Source organism: Tetrahymena thermophila, assembly GCF_000189635.1.
Source record: "Tetrahymena thermophila SB210 genomic scaffold scf_8254664, whole genome shotgun sequence".
Classification (NCBI taxonomy): Eukaryota; Ciliophora; class Oligohymenophorea; order Hymenostomatida; family Tetrahymenidae; genus Tetrahymena; species Tetrahymena thermophila.
In genome coordinates this window covers 365,975-385,598 of record NW_002476431.1, presented here as the reverse complement: position 1 = coordinate 385,598, position 19,624 = coordinate 365,975, and the positions used below count along the sequence as shown (strand labels likewise).

Sequence of the window (19,624 nt, the reverse complement as noted above, 5' to 3'; positions counted from 1 at the left end):
CCCCATCATATGACTTATTACCAAAAAGTATAAATGTCCTAAAATCTAAAAGGACAAATTACATGAGGCTGGTTATATCCATAGCTTATAGTAAATAGTGAATTACTTTGTTTTCATAAATATAGATTTTAAATTGGGAATATATAATATTTTTTTTTTAGTCATAATAATAATTATATTTGCTTTATTAGCTATTATATTAATTTAAGAATATAATGATTTCATCTAAGTGACATTCTTTTAATTAGAACTCTTATACAAAGCAGCTAATTATAATATAATTATCAATAGACTCAGAGGATAAATCTTCTGTTATTTTTTTTTTATTGAAAGAATCTAATGCAATATCTTTTTAAACAAAATCACTTTTAGGAAATACAATATAAGTGGTTATTTGTTTATCAGAATCAGTAGATTCATAATATATTTATCCATTTTCAATTGGTCTCGCTAATTTTTATACTAAACATAATTATTTTTTTTCCAAATCTCCCTCATACACGCCATCATCTACACTTTCATATTTTTTACCTTTACATATCTTCTTTATCTTTTAAATTATTTTATTTAAGTACTCTTTTACAAATTATTCAGATTAATCAATATCTTCAGCTATTTAAGTCTATTATTCGTCTATCAATTCTAGTTCATTATCATCTATGATCTAATAAAAATCTTATTCTTGATAAACTTAATTTATTATACAAAGCTAGCTACTAAATTAATTTGCTCTGCATTTATAATGTGCATATTAATATTATTTTAAGGAAGCTAAACTTTCATTTTATATTTAGTTTTATTATTTTATTTTAGATGTTGCTTAATCTTAAATCATAGAATAAAAAACTTTTTAACTCAATTTAATATAATAATTTGTTTATATCTTTTTATCAGTTATTAGTATATTTTGTTTATCTAAATTTAAATCCTGGGATTTTTTTTTTTAAATAAACCATACAGTTTCTTTTACTCATAAAATTAAAAAAATTATTTTAAAAATTATTTATTTGTATTTATACATACATACATACTTTGCATATATATTTATTGATAACAAATTTATTCTCAAAAACATATTTATTATTGTATGACATTTATAATTTATCAGAACATTATTTTAATGTTTGCTTTTATTAATTAATAAATTAATCATTATTACTCCTACTAATCTAAAATAATATCATCGTTGTCTTCTTCATCATCGTACTAAACATTTTTTTTCTTGCTAACAATACCAAAATCTTCATGGACTTCATCATCATCACTTTCTCTTTGCTCATTTTTGATATCATTAAGATCAAGTTTTTTGAACTGTTTATTTTTTTAAATATCAATTTTATGCTAATTATAATTTAAAGTACTTAAAATGTTTCTTCAACAGGAGGTGGGGGTAACTCTGGAACCACTGGCTCTGGTTATTCAGGTTCTGTATATTGAGATCTTCTTTCCTCTTCATCTTCTCTTTATTCTTATGCAAACAAATCAACAGCATTTACATCTTCCTCCTCTGAGGATGAAGAGCTTTCAGGTTCAGGAATTATTTCTTTCACAGCAATTGGTTCTTCTTTTGGCTTAAGATTATCTTGATTTCAAATATATATTCATTTGGATTAATTAATTAGAATTATCAATAATAATTCTAAAAAAGCTTAAAAGTTAAATAAACCGAATTATATTTAAAATAATTTTATCAACAAACATTTTAAATTATCTCATTTCATTTGTCAAATATTTTAAATTACATTATATTTTATAACCTATAATAAAAAAGAATATCATACCTAAATTTTCATCATCAGCTAATTTCTAGTCTTATTAATCTCTTCTAGCTACAGCTACCAACCCTTTCTTTTGAGTTTCTTTGGTAATACTATTCAAATAATCTAATATAAAATCCTCACAAAACCTCTCTCTTCCTAAAAACATTTCTTCATCTGCAGTCAGAGAAAAGATCATAGCCTCTATTACAACATCAAATGACATGCAAAAATTCTAAATAAATATTTATATAAGATTGATTATATTGAAAAAAATGTACTTGAGGTAAGTAGAAGCCAAAGAACACTGTAATTCCAGCTACTGCATAAGGTAAAAACAAGTAATCCATAGATTAACCTAATAAATTCTGAGTTTTATCTACTGAAAACAAGTATATAAAGAAGAAGGCACAACAAGAGGCACAAATCTATTAATTTAAATATTTTTTGTTAAAATAAAAAAATTGTTGTAATTATTATACAGATCCAATCAATCTATGATATCCGAATAATTCACTGAATCTTTCAGTTCTTGAAAGATTTCTTTAAAACAAATAATATGTCTTTTCAGCACTATCTGACCATCCTAATCCATACAAAGCAGTCTTTTATAGTTGATTAGTAAAAAACAATAATTTGATCAAACAGTTTCAGTTTGTTATTTTAATTACATGCATGATAGATGTAGAGCTTTAATATTTAGAATAGTATTCAAAAAAGTGAAAAAATGGTGTGCAAGTAAAAAGCCAGCATTAAAGCCATTTGCTATCTCTGTTATCTTCTTTCACTTATTTCAATTTTGCTTTCAATCTCCTCAGCAAAGAACGAAAAGGCCATGTTATAATAATGATGCAAGCTCCTTTAACACAAGTACCCAAATGTTTAGCAAAACAAAATATTATACCTCTAGTACTAGGTCTCTTAGGTTAAATTAAAAAATTTTTTATTAAAATATTTATTTTTCTAAAACTAATTACATCAAGGATACTTTTCTATCTGCTGAAATACCAAACCTAGACAGCAAAAGAGTAGCAAAACTTTTAAAAGAGGAAAAATGTTTCTAAAAATATGAGCAGTAAAACCAAAAGCAGAGGTATAAGGTAAAATACATAATCTTTAGTGACTAGGTCAACATACAAAGGATTTGGAAAGGCAGCTAAATATCAAATTCAAATTAATTAAATAATTTAACATAAATACAAAATAAATATTTACTTGGAGCAGTTAAAACTTATCTCTTTCCAGAAGCCATAACTATAACTATTAATCCATATGTGATTAAAATAGCTCCAAGCTGAATTATTGAAGTAAAAAATGGTACAATTTTCATCGAGTGAATTCCCCCTAAAAAATAAAAAGAAAATTTCAGAAAAAATTTAGATTTTAATAGATACTAAAAGGTGCTAATAGTATTTGTATATCCTTCTGGGTATTAATTATTTTTCTGAAACTAAAGAACATAACTAAACTAAAAATTCCAGATATTGCCAGCAAGCCATATCTCAAAATCTACATTTATGTTTAAATTTATTTTTTAAAATCTAAAATATATCTACTTAATAAATGAAAAGATTTCATCATGTTTGTAATAAATTTATAATTTAATGCTATTAATTATTTACAAATGCATATAAAATATATCTATTAAGGCAAGATGAGTCACTTTAGCCGCTAGCACACTGGGAAGATACTTACTATATTTAAAAATTATAACTAACAATAAATATTTTTTACATATTTTTATAAATTTACTCTATCATATTCTTTATTATAAAGAAAAAGAAAAATAATAGTAAATATAGCTGGAGGGGCAAAAGCAAATATCCACACAAGAACAAAGCTAAGCTCTTTTTAATCAAAATAACAAAATAAGCTCATTATTTTTAGATATTGGAGAATTTTATTTACTTTTTATTAGCAAAAGAATCATATATATAAATCCAATTAATAATCCTACTACTAGACCAGAAAAAACAATGTCTTTAGCCTTAATTATAAATATTCAAAAATATTAAATAGATAAGATGAAAAAAATAATTTCAAAAACATTTATTTACAACGTATATGTCATGAGCTATATTTTTCCATGTGTAGAAGTAGCCATCAAGACTTGCTAAAATAGCTTTTCTTTATTGATTATTTGTTAGAGGTAGACAGTATCTGTTTTGATATGTATTTGAAGTGTATGAAGAAAAGCAGTAATCTTATAAAATAGTTTTCCCATCAACATCATAAAAACAATAATCTATTTACTTTATTTATTTATTTTTCATATTTATTATTATAAAAAAATTATTTTAATTGAATTTGAATATGTAAAAAGCAATATAAACTATTAAATAGCTATTTTTGTTATATTTATAAATTAAAATAATACATCTTATTAAGGGCATTGGTTTACGCACATTGCTATCATTCCAGCATTTATTGGGTCAAAAAAATAAGCATATGTTTTTTCAGACAATTATAGTCTTCCACATAAATCTCCTCTAAAATCCGAACTGTGATAAAATCTATTAAAATCAACTTCTTGGTAGACTTTTTATTATTGTTAAAATATTTGAGTTTTGGATAGTTAGTTAGTAGTTATATTTTGTAAGTTTAAATTATTTTACCAGAAGCCATGACCCCAATAGTAGCTAGCGTGATAACGAGAAATCCAACTAACCAAAAAAAATCTGTGCATTTTCTTTTCTTTAAATCAACCGGACCTAATAAAAAGAATAATTATAATTGAAAATTAAATTTATTGTAGATATATTGTTTTGATGTTTTGAAAAATAAAGTATTTGTACCTAGGAAAATTGCTGTTGCTGGTTCATAAAATGTGTTAAATGGATGAGATTAATCTCTAGTATCGTACAAATCAAGTTTATCTCTCTTTTAAAGGTTGATGTTGCGATACATTGCTCAAAATGTTTAATCTAAAAATCTTTTAAATATCAATTTTAATGATTAAGATTTTTATAAAGACTTATAAATTTAATAAATTAATTACTCATATCAATCCTGTTAATAGATTCAAAGTAAATAAATAAATCGATTTTAACCTGAAATTAACTAATTATAAACAAATAAAAGTTTGGATTAAATAAAGATTTGCATATTATAACAAAAATAATACTTTTTATTGAGTATTTAACTTTAACAAAAGTCTTTTTTATAAGCTTTATAGTTTTTCAAAAGAATTCTTTGTTCAAATAAATCTCAAACAAACTTGAAAAAAAATTTTAGTATTTCATTATTTTTTTAAAATTTTCAATATATTTAAATTAAAATTATTTTTTTTAATTATAAATAAAATAAGAAAATCTAATATAAAATTAATAATATTATTTAATAAAAAACTAAAAATATTAAATCTATAATATAATAAGCATTAAAAAAAGTTATCAATTTATCAAAAAATTATTAATTAATAATTGACTAAAATAAATTTTTTAATTTGAAGTTAAACTCTAGTCGATAATGAAAAATGAATGGAGAAAATTGTTTTTTATTTATTAAATTCTTAAAATTTCAAAGAAATTAAATCAATAATCCTTACTTAATTAGACTTATTTGATAGATAAAAATTATTTAATTGAAAAAATATTGATAAGATTTTTATTATAAAAATTATTTAACATAGGATATAAACTTATTTTAATAAAAAATGAATACAATTTCTCTTGAAACTAAATTGAACATTTCCAGTTAAAGATAAAAAAAATTAAATCTATTATTTTTTCTTTAAATAATATAGTCTGTATCGATAAAATAATAAATTCTTTATATTTTTCTTATATGATTTTATAAATTGTTATTTTACAAAATTAATTGCTATTTAATTACTTCTTTCCTACTATATATATTATTAAATAAATATCTTTGTATATAAGTCATCTTAAAGATATTTTAAAAAACGAAAATAAATATATATATTTGTAAGATAATGCCATCAATAATTAAAGTTTTCTCCTTTATTAAATACAATTTACTCATAATATTATATTTATTTTAGTGCTAATTAATTAGTTTTATCTGAACTCATGTTCTTACTATGCAATATATAATCTTATTCTAAATTTTTCTAATTTTTGAAGAAAATATGGAAAAAAATTTCATAATAATTATAGTAATATTTTGAATTATCTGAGATTTAAAAATATTAATATTTTATTGATAAAGATTGATATAAATTAAAGTAAATGAAAATGTTTTTTTTTAATAACTATTAAAAAGTAATTAGTTTAAGAAGTAAATTAATAATTTTTATGCTGTAGAGATGAATGTGACGTGATATATAAATATCTTTTATTTTAGTAAACATCAAATCTTAAATTGATTTCATTATTTCTTTTATAAAATGTATAAAGAGATTTAATAAGTAAATTAAAAAACAAAAGTATAATTTGCTTTTTGTTATTTGACACATTTGATTTTATTTACACAATTATTTTGGCTAGACATTTTTACAATTAAAAAAATTATTGAAATTAATGTATTTCTTCACATGAATCTATCCTTTTTAAAAGGAAGTTAAAAATAGAATAAAAATGCAATATGATAGATTCCTTATTAAATTGAGTATTAATAATTTTTTTTGGATGTAAATTGTTATATTTTAATGGGTATTATTGAAAATAGAGTTTTGCAATAAATTTTATTAGTAAATTGAGTAAATGTTTTAAGAAATATTAAACATAGATTCATAGAAATCAAATTCTATTTATTTCTTTTATAATTATGCAAAATACCATAAAATTCTTAACAAAAGTAAAAATAATTGAGTAAATTAAAGATGGTTTATTATTATCTCAAATTCTTCAAATATTATCTTTTACAGTTATTGATATTCTTTTTCTTTTTTAGCTATCTCACATTTTTTTATAAATATGTATAAAAATTATTTAAAATTTATAGTACTTCATCCTTAATAACTGGCTATTTTTCATATTTAACAATCTATAACTGTAAATAAAAGCACAAATTAGAAAATTCCTATTTATTAACATTTTGTTTAAGCAAGATTCATTTGAAAGATGCCTGTAGTTATTGGGTAAAGTTTTTTAATCAGAATTTTACAATTAACATATAAAAAAATTATAATATAAGTAGGTGATTTGAGCTTTGTTTGAGCTTAGCTTTCAAATTAGTATTATTTAGTAAAAATCAAACTTAATTACTTAATTTATTTGAGAATTATTTAAAATTCAATCATTATTTATCAAATATTTAAATGAATTTTTTATTTAAATACAAGAAAATACTTATTTTTAATAAATGCTAATTTAATTATAAATAAAATAGTAAGTGTCTATTTAATGAAGCTATCTCTCTTAGGGATTAGTAAAAACATTATTTTTTAAATCAAACTTAATTTAAAAAGATAGATAGATAGTTTGATTGAGTAAAAATTAGATTGTTACTTGAATAGAATAAATATTATAAAAACGATAAATTCAAAATTCTTTTTTTAGTTTGTTAGCCGTTCAAACAATTATATTGTTTTTAGAATTTAAAAAAATAAGTACTTGTTGGCTAGTAAAATATACCATACTAGAGAAAAAGTAAATGTTCTATTAATTTTTTAATTAAAGAATATTTAGAAATTTGTGTAAGTAAGTCTATATTTATTTTTTTTTAGCAATCACTTATTTATTTCAGACAAAAATACTTTATAAAATTGGTTTTTTTTACAAAAATTGCGCTTAAGTACAATAAATTTGTTTGATTGGAATAATCTTAGAAAAATTTATTACAATAATAGGAATGTTAAAAATAAATGGAGTTAGCTTGTAATTTTGTTATTCAGAGGTAAAATGTGCATACATTTTCTACTTTAGAACCTTTTGATCAAATTAATATTTATATTTAGATATATTTTTTAATAAATAGTATATTAATTCTATCAAAATATACCTTTTGATGAAAATAAAATCTGGCTAGATGAATATTTTTTGTTGTTGCATTCCTTCCTTCTTTCTTTTATTATTTGATAGAAAATTTACCTAAATAAAAGAATTTATTAAATTATAACATTAATTAAATTTCTATCAAAGATGTAGATAAAAGATTGATATCCTTCAATTTACAAACCGCATTTTTTAAGATCTGCTATTAAATATTAATTAAATAATGAAAAATCTCATTTAGTATTTTTAAGCTATCAACAAGACATACAATAAATTACATATTTATATTTCTATTACATTTTACCATCACTTTGAATCCTTTATTCCTTTTGTTGCTTAGAATAATATAAATTTATAAATATCCTTGAAGCAGAACAAAAATGCTTTATTGGTGAATAACATAGTTATTGTAAGATCTATATTTAAAAAATGTGAAGCTTATAAGAAAGAATATAATATTTCTTTAAATAATTTTGCTTTCTTGATCACTTATCAAACATCAGAATAGAAGAAAAAAATTCGTTTAATATCAAAAACAGAAAAAAAATCTTTAGGTTGTATGTATTTTTACTATTTTGTTAAGAGAAATTGCTTATGAAAAAGAAGTATTGCTTATTGATAATTCAATAAACAAAAATTTAATGCAAATAAGGGGAAGGGTAAAGATTATCAATATTACCGCATCAAAATCTTACTTAATTTCTTTCAATTATTATGCAAGATATTATTTAATTGATTGATTGATTGATCGTTTGTAATAAAATTCTTAAAAAATATTAAAGAAAAAAACAGAATAAAAGACTTATCCTAAAAAGAAGAAGAATTAAACGCTCACTTTTTTGATAATAAATAAACAAAAGAAAGTCAAAAAGAAGATTAATTATTCGTCAAACAAAAAGTACTTTTTCAAAATAAAGACTTACTTCACTTTAATTAATATCTATTATTAAGATAATATAGCTTGAAGAAAACAAACTCGCCCATTATATTGAAAAAGCTTTATAAATAAATAAATCAAAGAGTTTAACAAACATTAAAAAAAGCGAGATGATAAGGGAATCATCAAAGCAATCTTCCCAATCAGCACAAGGTAGCCATAATTCTATTTATATAAATTTGAGCAAGAAATCCGCTAAAACATTTAGTAAATCAGCTAATATTAGCATAAGTAGTCGTGCAGAAAATATTTCCTCAGGTGTTATTAGCGCAAATACAAGCTATAAAAATTAAGGGACTTGCGAGAATAAAGATAGTAAAAAACAATAACAACAATAATATATGAAAAATCCTAAAAAGTAGCAAGGTCTTCAATCACAAGCCAAGATAATAAAAAATGTTTCTTCTCAGATTCTCTCTATGAAAAAGGGAGATAAGAAAACAAGCTCTATTAAAAAAATTATCTATAAATTATTAAAGAAAATATGAATCCCAATCTCTTCGGCTAAATCAAAAGCCATTATAACTCTTATTTATTAGACTGTTGAGATTCTTATTAGCTTCTATTTGTTAACTCAGTTATCGAGTCTCTTTGACCATCGCTCGCAGCAGAATTAATAGCAACCATTTTTATTAAGTAGTCCATCTTTATAATAAGCATAGCATTCAGCTACCGCTTCTGCTTCGAACGCATCTCATTAGTCTTTATCTTCTTTCTAAACTACATCAATATCTTAATCTCACTCATAAACATAGTAGAAAGCAACTTCTCCTTAAGCATTTTCAGCCAGGGATAGATAAAACCATTTTAATTTTAATCATTCTCATCATACTGAGAATTATTCTGTTAATCCTTATATGAAACACTTCATTTCAGGTTATTTCATTTTTGATATTACTTTTATGCTATATATTGACAGATCCTCAAACGATTTATACATATACCTTTTACTGCTTTTAGGAGGAACTGCACTTGATTTGGTAATCTTAAATGATATATATATTTTTGATAGACATAATTCAAAGGTAACATATCAATCTTAAATCAATGGAGGTTTTGCTTTTTGGTAGTTCCTCGATACAGGTTTCTTAACTATCCTCATAATTTATAGATTGTTTCGCATGTATAGCGTTGCTAAAAAATGGTTACCTTAATTCAAAACAACTTATCAGACCTTAAACAAAGAAATCAACACAGATGAATATCTTTCATTGGTATCAAAAGAATCTTCTTAGGAGGAGACAGATATCAATTCACCAGACATCTTTACTAATAATTAAGCTCCACCTTCTTAATTTAATAATTTAAACGAAACATAACGAAGTGAGATAAATACCTTGCAATTTAATATTACTGAGGTAAATGATTAATTGATATAATATTCTTTTACAAAAATAAAAAATCGAATTCAATAATTAAATTTTTCTCTCTTTCTTTTTCAAGAAATCAAAAAAAAAATGCATTTCTGTGTAATTTATTTTTATTTCATTCATCAATTTACATTCATTAAAATACTAATTGAATTATTCTTATCTTTTTTTACTGATAATTTTTAATCATCAAAAAACATTTTTTGGCCTTAAAAAATTTTGCGTGGTTGAAATACCTATCACATTCTTTTAAAACATTGAATTAAAATAGTGATATAATTTTTCACGCATCTTTGGTTTTTTATAACTTAATATATTAATCCTACTATTTATTAAATGAATCTAATTTAAATATTTTACAAATTAGACAAAGTAAAGAGAATATTCTGTTTCTTAATCTCCTCAAGTAAACTCATAAAACGGTTAATCTAAAGAAACGAAAGTTTAAGGACAAATAACTAATAAAAATTAAGCAACTCCTTCTTTAAAATATTCTCAAAGCAGATAGCAAGTGTAGTCGGATAATCTTGACTAGTAATTACAAAAAGATTAAGTATAAGCAGAATAACCATAAAAAATCAAAGCCTTCAAATCTGAAATTAATTAAGAATCCAGTGGATAGCAAGTTCTAGATAATAACATAAATAAAAAATTGAAAGGAAAAGAATTCAAAGAATAATAATCTACATCACAAGAATACTAAAATGATAGTTAGAAAAAAATAAATACTCCATTACAACGCAATTTAAATCTCAACCAACAGTCAGAGTTAGCCATAACCTAAATTGATGATATTTAAAATAAAATTTAAAATTAACAAGTCACCATAACTGAAACGCAAAAAAATAGCAATTAAAACAAAAAGTAATAAAAAAAGAAATTCAATACTAAAGTTTCATTAGAATAGACTAATAATTTACTAGAAGAGCAGCAAGGTGAAATAATTTAGCATAAATAGAGTCCTGCTATTAATATTAAACCAATAAGTAATTTTGAATAGCAAAACAACAACGTTATCAAAAGAGTTTAAAATGACGAATTACAGATTGATCAAAAAAAAATTAATTATTCTAGAAAACAATCATTTAAAAACCAAGGAATTAGCACGATTTATACTAGAAATAATTAAGAATATTAATATCATTCATCTCCTTTAACCAAATAAAGTACAAGGAATCCTAATAATCCTCTAAATCAAGCAATTAAATAATATAAAACTCAAAGTAATAATGAAGAATTTAAATCTGAAAAGAAAAATAAGGTGTTGGAAAAACCAAATAAGCAAATCTTTTATATTTAAAAATAGAATATCTTGTAATAGCAATAATAAAAACAACTAGATAATAATAAAAATTCAGATAGTGGTATCTAAAATATATAAGGCTCATAATCAAATAATGTTACTAATGGCTCTTTAATTTAAAATTAGCTTCTTTGTTCTAACATTTAATTTGAAAAAGATATAGAAAAAACCTAATAAAATAATATATGCAACCCTAAAATAGTAGAATAAAAGGTGGAGTAAATTACAACAGATAAAGAATTATAATCCTCAGTTTAAGAAAGTCAGAATATCGAAATCTCTTTAAATGGATAGTAAAATAATAGTTATTTATCTTAAAAAAATGAAGATATTTAATAAAAATTGGCTTGCAAATAATCTGATGCAGATGATTAAGAAATTCAGATTATTAATTTAGGCATTTCTTCCTTCAACGAATCAAATGGAGAAAATTCCTCTCCTTACCTCTCACCTAAAAACAAAGAAACTTGTGTTAAAAATGATGAAAAATAAAACAGCGAGATTTCATTAAACCAAAATATGAGTCTGATGATACATAGTTCTGATAAGAATAATTTAGTTAATTTATAAAATAAATCTTAGCGTAAATTTTCTTATGATTAAGATGACGAATCCTCTTCAGAAGAAAATACTGAAAGAGAAAATTAACAAATATATAAAGAAGATACTCATTTTGAGAAAACATTATAATAAAATTCTCCACAATTCTAAGTTTAGGCAAACTAATAATAAGTTATTCTCAATCCTACTAGAAAGCTACCTGAATCTAAATATAATAAGCCTAACAAAAAAAGTACGACTTCAAGGCAATAGGCAAATATTTCAAAATCTCCTTTAATGTCTCCTTCAAATAATGACCAAGCTAATAATTCTTTGGCTTAACAAGAGAATTAAAATTCTACTTGTTAAGATTATGAAATAATTTAGAGTACTTAACCTTGTGATACTGTAGAATTAAGAAGTAAAACTGACACCTTGGCTTATCTTTAAAATAATTAAGCTTCTCTTAACTTAGATCTTACAAATAAATAATGTAATTAGAATGGATAAGATGGATTAAAATCAACAGAGATAGTTAAAGACTCTTGGGATAGTGTTAATAATATCCTACTGAAAGAAGATTAGGAAAATGATTCTAATTAAATAGATTATTTTGCAAATCCACTTTTGGAAGCTTTATCTTTGCCTTTCCGTAGCCCTAATATTTACGCCGCTTCACCAACCACAGCAGAGAAGCAAAACATCGTTTCCTCATTTAATGGTTTAATATTTTAACAGATCAGTAACTGGAATGAATAGCAAATATAAAACTCATAGACTCCAGAGATATTTTAGACTACATCAAATACTCTATCTCCCAAATAACAGTCAAACTATTAAGCTTTATCTGACAATTAAAGTATTATTTTAAAAATATTTCCATTTAATTACTTTTCTGATTAATATTTGCTGAGATGCCGCCAAAAAAATGATGAATTTATTTATTTAACCCCAAATACTTGGTTTCAAAAAAATTTTTTAATTCTGAGTTTAGCAAACAAAAATCCAAAATTATTTATTTGCTACATGCACTAAAAAAAAAATTTGAATTAGTTGATTATGTAGTGTCCTTTTTTACCATATTCTTATAAAATGTGAGAATAATTTTTTTAATGTTAAAATCTAACTAATAGATGAAAAAGCTAAAAAAAGAAAATCTACAAATGTAAATTCAGAAGATCTAGTATCTGACCAAGATAAATAACACAAAGCTCCAGCATGGCGCATCATTTCGGGAGAAGATGAAAATAGTAGTATAATATTAGGCATTTAAGCCTTATCTTTCATAAAAAATATATATTACTTACTTTTTTATTTTTTAAAAACTAACTAATCACTTTTTTAATATAAAACCTAAAAGGTTATGAAGAATACGAAAAAAAGTATAATTAAGATCCAATTTTACAACAAGATTCAAACTTAGAACAATTATCAGATTCAAAGTCTTAAATAATTTAATCTAAGAATTAATTTGAATTGAAAACTGACCTAAGCAAAGATTCTTAATTTTAAACAGGCTCAGAGTAAGTATAATATGTTACCGAAGAAAAAGACCAAAAAGATGAAATTGTAGATTTTGTGAGTGCTTAACAAACTTAAAGCGAAGAAGAGCAAAAGGAAAAAACCAACTAAGAGAGCTTGTATGATTAATCGCATTAATTTGAAGAGCTCTATAGTAATAATCAGTTATTAGCTGATTTGAATGCTTCTCTCTTAAAATTTGAAAATAAGCTATCAACTCAACAATAAGATTAATAGAATCTTTAGTTATCATAAAATGAAGAACCTTTAATTATTGAAATAAAGGGTTAAAATGGTAAAATTTTTGAAATAAAAATAAGCAAATTTAGTGAATTTGAAAATGCCTTTGATGAATAATGCCAAAATAATGATATGAATAAGGAAGACATACTTGCAGCCAAAATAAATGTACTAACAAGTATAGTTAATTCTTCTCCATCTACTCAAAATACTAAGTTTATATAAGAAGCAACAATACTTTTAAGCCAAACGAGTTTAGAATATACTTTGAATATTATAGAAAACGAATTTCCCTAAGAATAACAACTCGTTGATAGTATTAGAAACAGTGGAGAAAATATATTTAATTACTGTTAATTTTATGAATTATATAACCAACAATAACAACTTGATGCTAATTCATACAATTAATCATTCTTTTCTCCTATCCAATCTGGTAAAATCTTTCAGTAAAAATATATTGATGAGCATGACTAGTAAATTAATCTCCCTGAATTTAACTTGTTTTTGGAAAACACACATCAAGGAGATTCTATGATAAATAATGTGCCAAATTTCATGTTCCCAAATTATTTAGATTTTTCTAGAAATCAATCCTTCCTTTAGGCTAATATAGGCAATACATCTCCACTATAGCCTAGCCCATATTTAATATCGATGGCAAGATAGAATAGCTTAAAGTAGTAAGCTGCAGCTAATTAAAGAGTAAGCCATATATACCCACAATCAGTAGCTGATATAGACAGTCCTAAATCAGATATGAGAAAAGACTAATAGCCAATTTCTCATATAAACTCATTCAATAATAAAGGTTTATAATCTGAAATATAATTACAATCGCCTATTTCTAAAAATTTTGTCTTCTAACCTATACCTAAATATAATTCTCAGTAAAGTAGTTAGATCTAACATGCTTTTAATAATTCAAACAGCTCTCAACAAATGCAATTTTAGCATAATGCAATTATGTAAATGGCAAGCTAATAATCAATTCAAACTTCTTCTGATAAACTAAATAATATGTTAATTTCCTCTTCATCAAAAAAAAATAAGTAATCCAACTAAGTGAATAATGGTTTATTTGACTAATGGAAATTTAATCCTTCGAGTTTAATAAATACTCCTTTACAGCAATCTTAATTAATGCACCATATTAATTCTGATTCATCTCTAACTCATGTAAATTCTCAAATTAGAGGACAAAGAATTTGGCAACCACATACTCCATATTTGTTAGAGGGTCCAACTCCTAATCTCCTAAAAAAGCCTCCTACACCATAAATAAGTAGCGCAAACAACTTATTTTCATAAGACTTACTAAATCAATTAGCTTAACTTGGCTAGCCAGTTAAATGATTTAATTGATTGCTCAGTAAATAACTGCAAATTAATTGAATTAAGACGAAATATTTTCATATTAAATTAACAAAAATTTATTTATAAAACTACATTAAAAATCATATAGTTAATCTCAAAACGAAAAAACGATCTATCAAACTAGTACTTTATATTACAGTCACAGATATACATAATACATTCATATATACTTTCCACTTTATCTCTTTCAATATTCCTTATATTGTTGTGACTACTAAAAATCAAACACTTTATAGGTAAAAACTTTATTTAACTTCGAAATAAAAGAAACAGTAAATCAATTAGCTAAAAATTCAGTTATGGATAATTTATAAATTAAACAGAATTTTAACATAGTCTTACTTTTCCAATAAATTTATCTATGATAAGTTTTTTGAAATGACAGTAAGAAAAACTCCGAAGAAATTTCAAATTAACTCTCTATATTAATATTCAGTATTAAATTTATATTTATTACTACTTTATACTGTGATTTTATACATTCATAAGTTGTTAAAAATATTAAATTTTTTAAAATCCAAAAATAGATTTTATTTAATTACTAAATATTAATTTTTCCAATTTTTTCTTACTACAAAGTTTCTTCTTAAATATCTTTTTTTAGTTAAATATATTTTTACTATTAAGTAGACTTTAATTTATCAATTTTACAATTCCTTTTTCAAAAGCAGGATTTTTTTTTTTGAGTAAATTAAAAAAATAAATATTTTAACAAATCTTAATAAAAAGATAGAATAAAATAAATATTTAATTAAAAACATAATTAATCACCATCTGAAAAAATATTTTCAAAATTATTATATTTTTATTAAATTATTTAATATTTAAAATAATATATTTATTGCTTCTCTATTCATTTTGTAAAATATTTTGTTGAATCATAAATAAGTTAATAAACTGAATTAATTCTATTAATAATAGTTTTGTTTCTTGTATCATTTAAAATATTATTCTTTTTAATTAATTTATATTCAAAATAACATTTTAAGTAACTATAATAATAACAACTAAATAAACCTTAACAAAATACAGATTATACATATTTTTCAAAAAATAATATTGATTAAGTAATATTAAATAATTATTAGATTTTATGATATTTGATCGGTAAAAATTTTAAATTTACAAATAATTAAATTAAATAGTTCTTGATTATCCAAAAGTAATTGACATAAGAGTTTTTAAATGAGAGTTAAAATATAAAGTTGGAATGCTTTAGCAACTTGGGTTTGGGACATTGAAAATGAAGAAATGTGTGCAATTTGTAGACAGCCATTTGAGTCTCCCTGCCCTAAATGCAAAATGCCTGGAGATGACTGTGTTCCAAGTAAATATCAAATTTAATAAAAAGCATGTTTTAATATTAAATTTATTTAAAAATATTTAGTTGCAGGAGAATGCAATCATCATTTTCATATGCATTGTATTATTAGATGGATAGAAGAAGGTTCTGATAAATGTCCTCTTGATAGATCTAAATGGGTTTTTAAAAACTGAAACAAATCATTAATTATTGTCATAAAATTTGATATACTTAATGTATAAAATACAAATTAAATACTTATAATATAACTACTAAAAATCATTCTCTAAAATCATTTTAGAGAATGATTATATATATTTATATATATTATATATTTATTAAAGGATAATAACTATCATAATTGTTAAAATTATTTTTGATTATTAAAAATAATAAACTGCTTAATTTTGTGTTTTTAAGATAATGAATCAACTTTCAAAAATAATGTGTGTTTGTTATTCAAAGTGATATCGCTTGAACAAATTGGCTAAATAAATCTAAATAATTACGAATTTGAAAAGCTTAGACATTCAATTAGAAAAATTGATTTTGATCTCTAAAATTAAAAAATAAATTTATAAAATATTTACTTGTATTTTTTTTATAATATAAAAATTTGGAATGAAAATTTAAAATTTTTTACTTAAAATAAATAACGATTATTTATATTTATTTTCAAAAATTAATTTGATTATACTATAATATTTTATAATTTTATCTAAGTAAATCCTGATCGGTTGATGTAAATAAATTATTTGAAATAAGTGTAAAAATTTATTTGTTTTTTATTTTGTAAAAATCTTTATTTATCTTTAATAAATTTTAGAAAAGTGTGTGTTAAATGTACAATTATCTAATAATAGATAGTACTTTTTGATTTTTTATCAAATACTTTCATAAAAATATATAAGTCCCTCACAAATTGATAAATTAATTAATATGTTAAGTTAAGGTGTTATCTTAATATAAAAGCAAAATAAAAAATTTTAAGTTTATTTATTGTATTTAAAATCTCTACTATTCTAAAAAGTAAATGTTTACTAAAATTTTTTCTAAGCGCTTTTTTTACAATTTCGCAAAGAAAGCAACACTACCAACCATAGCAGCTGCAGGAACTTTAGGATTGATTTATAACATCAATAAAGATCCCTTTAGAAGTATCAATGAAAGTAGCCAAAGCAAGCACGAAAGAGGAGAGAAATACAAGTAGGTATAGGAAAATATGTTGAGGGAGCAAGAGGCAAGTAAGAATTAGTTTAGTGAAAACGATATCATTACACCTACTTCTCAGCTATTTTTTAGCTCAGAGTCAAGTTAGAAATCTGGTTTATTAGTATTTACTGGATCAGGAAATCGTGAACTAGCAAAGGAAGTAGTTTCTCAATTAGATATCTAGTTGAGTAGAATCTCAATTCATAAAAATCCAGAGTCAGAAACAGAGATAGAAATACTAGATTCAGTAAGAGGTAAAAGGGTTTTTGTAATCTAGTCCTTATGTTAACCAAGTATAAATGATAATATCATGGAGTTATATTTAATGTGCTCTGCTTTAAAGCGTTCTGGAGCAGCCAAAGTTACTTGCATTGTCCCATATTTTGCTTATTCACGTCAGACATCAGCGGAATCTGATAAAGAACGTCGCTCATTGAATGGATCAGATATTTGCCTAATGTTATAAACTATGGGATGTGACCAAGTTATAACAATAAATTATGGTTAGATAGAAGTTAAAGGATTTTTTGCACCTAGAGTACCTATATTAAATATAGATGTAAATGAAATGGTCGTTCCTTACCTCTTAGAAAAAGGTATAGAAAATCCAGTTCTTATAGGAGCTCACTTACGTTCACGTAATGTCAAGAGACTTATTGGACTTCATAAAATTTTTAACCTTTTCGACTAAAATCCCAGTCTTGGATTCATGATTAGAGGTAATGCAGAGAAGATTGAATATATAGGTGAAGATGTTAAAAATCGTGATTGTATTCTTTTTGAAAATTTAATTGATAGTGGTAATTCATTGTAAGAATTAAGTTTAAAGCTTCATAAAGATGGAGCTCGCAGAATATTTTGGTTTAGTCCTCATGGATTATTTACAGATAATGCATAAAAGTTAATTAAAAACAGCTTTGTTGAAGAATGCATTGTTACTAATACTTGTGAAGAAGTTAAGCCTTAACACCCCAAGATTTAATATTTATCTGTTGCTAAACTATTGGCTGAAGTCATCTCCTTCTTACATTCAGGTCACTCATTAGATTAGTTTAGAAGATCTCGCTCACTTCTTAAGTTCTATTCTCCTCCTACTGATCATCCTCACAATGAAAAAATACATCACCAAAATTTTAATAGATCTTAATTTACTTTCCATCTTTGAATTTGTTAATAATGTGCTTAATCTAGTCTATTATCTCAACGAGTAACTAATAAGATCAATATTATTATAGAAAAAAAGTAATACTAATAAATAAATAGGTTTGCTCTTTTAAATCTATTTTGTTGATTAATATTCACAAACTTTCTCTGTCATTTCAATTAAAAATTAAAAATCAATTTTTTATTTTTGGTGATAATTTTTATTTTTAATACACTAATTAAAGAATTTGCATACATACATACTTACTTGCTAACCTCTCATTTAAGATCACTTCATTTTATCCAAATTAAATTATAGAAAATAAAATTTTTTAAATTTGTTTTGAAAGTGAGGGAAAAATATGCTTGGGCTGATTTTAATATATTTTAGAATAGCTTTTTAATTATATTATTTATTTATTCATTATTTTAGAATTTCATAAATTTATTATTAAAAATAATTTTGTTAATAAATTGAATATGAAACATGAAACTACAATAATGACTTTACAAATCTATATTGTCTTGTATAGTTTTAATTAACTATTTAAATATTTCGATATCAAATCTTTAGAAAAGTCTAAAAGTTTAAGAATTCAGTTATTATATAAATTCTTTATTTTATTTTTATACATTTTATTCTTATATATACTTTATGAACAAAAAGATTATTATTATTTTCAATAACCAAATTATCTTCAAGAGAGAAGTTATTATTATGTTTCATAACAATATCGCCATTAATCTCTTATTTTAACTTAGTATAAGTACAATTAAAAAGCATGTTATTACTATTATCTTGAATCATCACATTTTAATTAGTGTTTATGATAATATTATCAATATTAGATATATTTTGGATTTAATTTGATAATTTTTTGTTGTATAAAATTTCAACTTACAATTTTATTTGCTTTGGTAAAGTAAAAAATTCCTTCACCACCACCAATATTATTATTAGAAATAATAAATAAACATTTTTAAATCAATTTTAATTTACAGTTGCAATCATCAGAATCATTAT

The 19,624-nt window shown here is 22.9% G+C and overlaps 6 protein-coding genes across 6 annotated transcripts; 3 read left to right on the top strand and 3 right to left on the bottom strand. All coding sequences in view use genetic code 6, as the record gives it.

The window, feature by feature from the left end:
* Nucleotides 1–1,149: 1,149 nt before the first annotated feature.
* On the bottom strand, nucleotides 1,150–4,664 carry TTHERM_000522789 (plasma-membrane choline transporter; the record flags this gene model as incomplete). The annotated part of the gene is made up of 16 exons (XM_012797328.1): nucleotides 1,150–1,311; nucleotides 1,362–1,582; nucleotides 1,782–1,992; nucleotides 2,039–2,185; nucleotides 2,240–2,362; nucleotides 2,429–2,677; nucleotides 2,735–2,913; nucleotides 2,973–3,101; nucleotides 3,152–3,266; nucleotides 3,380–3,451; nucleotides 3,510–3,604; nucleotides 3,666–3,744; nucleotides 3,815–4,009; nucleotides 4,135–4,295; nucleotides 4,373–4,468; nucleotides 4,553–4,664. 16 exons carry the CDS (start codon nucleotides 4,662–4,664, stop codon nucleotides 1,150–1,152), a joined length of 2,346 nt encoding a protein of 781 aa, XP_012652782.1.
* Nucleotides 4,665–7,389: 2,725 nt separating this feature from the next.
* Nucleotides 7,390–7,711, bottom strand: TTHERM_000522788 (hypothetical protein; the record flags this gene model as incomplete). The annotated part of the gene is made up of 2 exons (XM_012797327.1): nucleotides 7,390–7,588; nucleotides 7,662–7,711. The coding sequence occupies 2 exons, from the start codon at nucleotides 7,709–7,711 to the stop codon at nucleotides 7,390–7,392; spliced, it is 249 nt and encodes an 82-aa protein (XP_012652781.1).
* A 472-nt stretch (nucleotides 7,712–8,183) lies between these two features.
* On the bottom strand, nucleotides 8,184–9,371 carry TTHERM_000522787 (transmembrane protein, putative; the record flags this gene model as incomplete). The annotated part of the gene is made up of 1 exon (XM_012797326.1): nucleotides 8,184–9,371. The coding sequence occupies one exon, from the start codon at nucleotides 9,369–9,371 to the stop codon at nucleotides 8,184–8,186; it is 1,188 nt and encodes a 395-aa protein (XP_012652780.1).
* Nucleotides 9,372–9,448: 77 nt separating this feature from the next.
* On the top strand, nucleotides 9,449–14,921 carry TTHERM_00522780 (transmembrane protein, putative; the record flags this gene model as incomplete). The annotated part of the gene is made up of 4 exons (XM_001014456.2): nucleotides 9,449–9,949; nucleotides 10,329–12,663; nucleotides 12,938–13,057; nucleotides 13,165–14,921. 4 exons carry the CDS (start codon nucleotides 9,449–9,451, stop codon nucleotides 14,919–14,921), a joined length of 4,713 nt encoding a protein of 1,570 aa, XP_001014456.2.
* A 1,206-nt stretch (nucleotides 14,922–16,127) lies between these two features.
* TTHERM_00522770 (anaphase-promoting complex subunit 11 RING-H2 finger protein) lies at nucleotides 16,128–16,439 on the top strand (the record flags this gene model as incomplete). The annotated part of the gene is made up of 2 exons (XM_001014455.2): nucleotides 16,128–16,269; nucleotides 16,330–16,439. 2 exons carry the CDS (start codon nucleotides 16,128–16,130, stop codon nucleotides 16,437–16,439), a joined length of 252 nt encoding a protein of 83 aa, XP_001014455.2.
* Nucleotides 16,440–17,278: 839 nt separating this feature from the next.
* Nucleotides 17,279–18,622, top strand: TTHERM_00522760 (ribose-phosphate pyrophosphokinase; the record flags this gene model as incomplete). The annotated part of the gene is made up of 1 exon (XM_001014454.3): nucleotides 17,279–18,622. The coding sequence occupies one exon, from the start codon at nucleotides 17,279–17,281 to the stop codon at nucleotides 18,620–18,622; it is 1,344 nt and encodes a 447-aa protein (XP_001014454.1).
* Nucleotides 18,623–19,624: the final 1,002 nt, after the last annotated feature.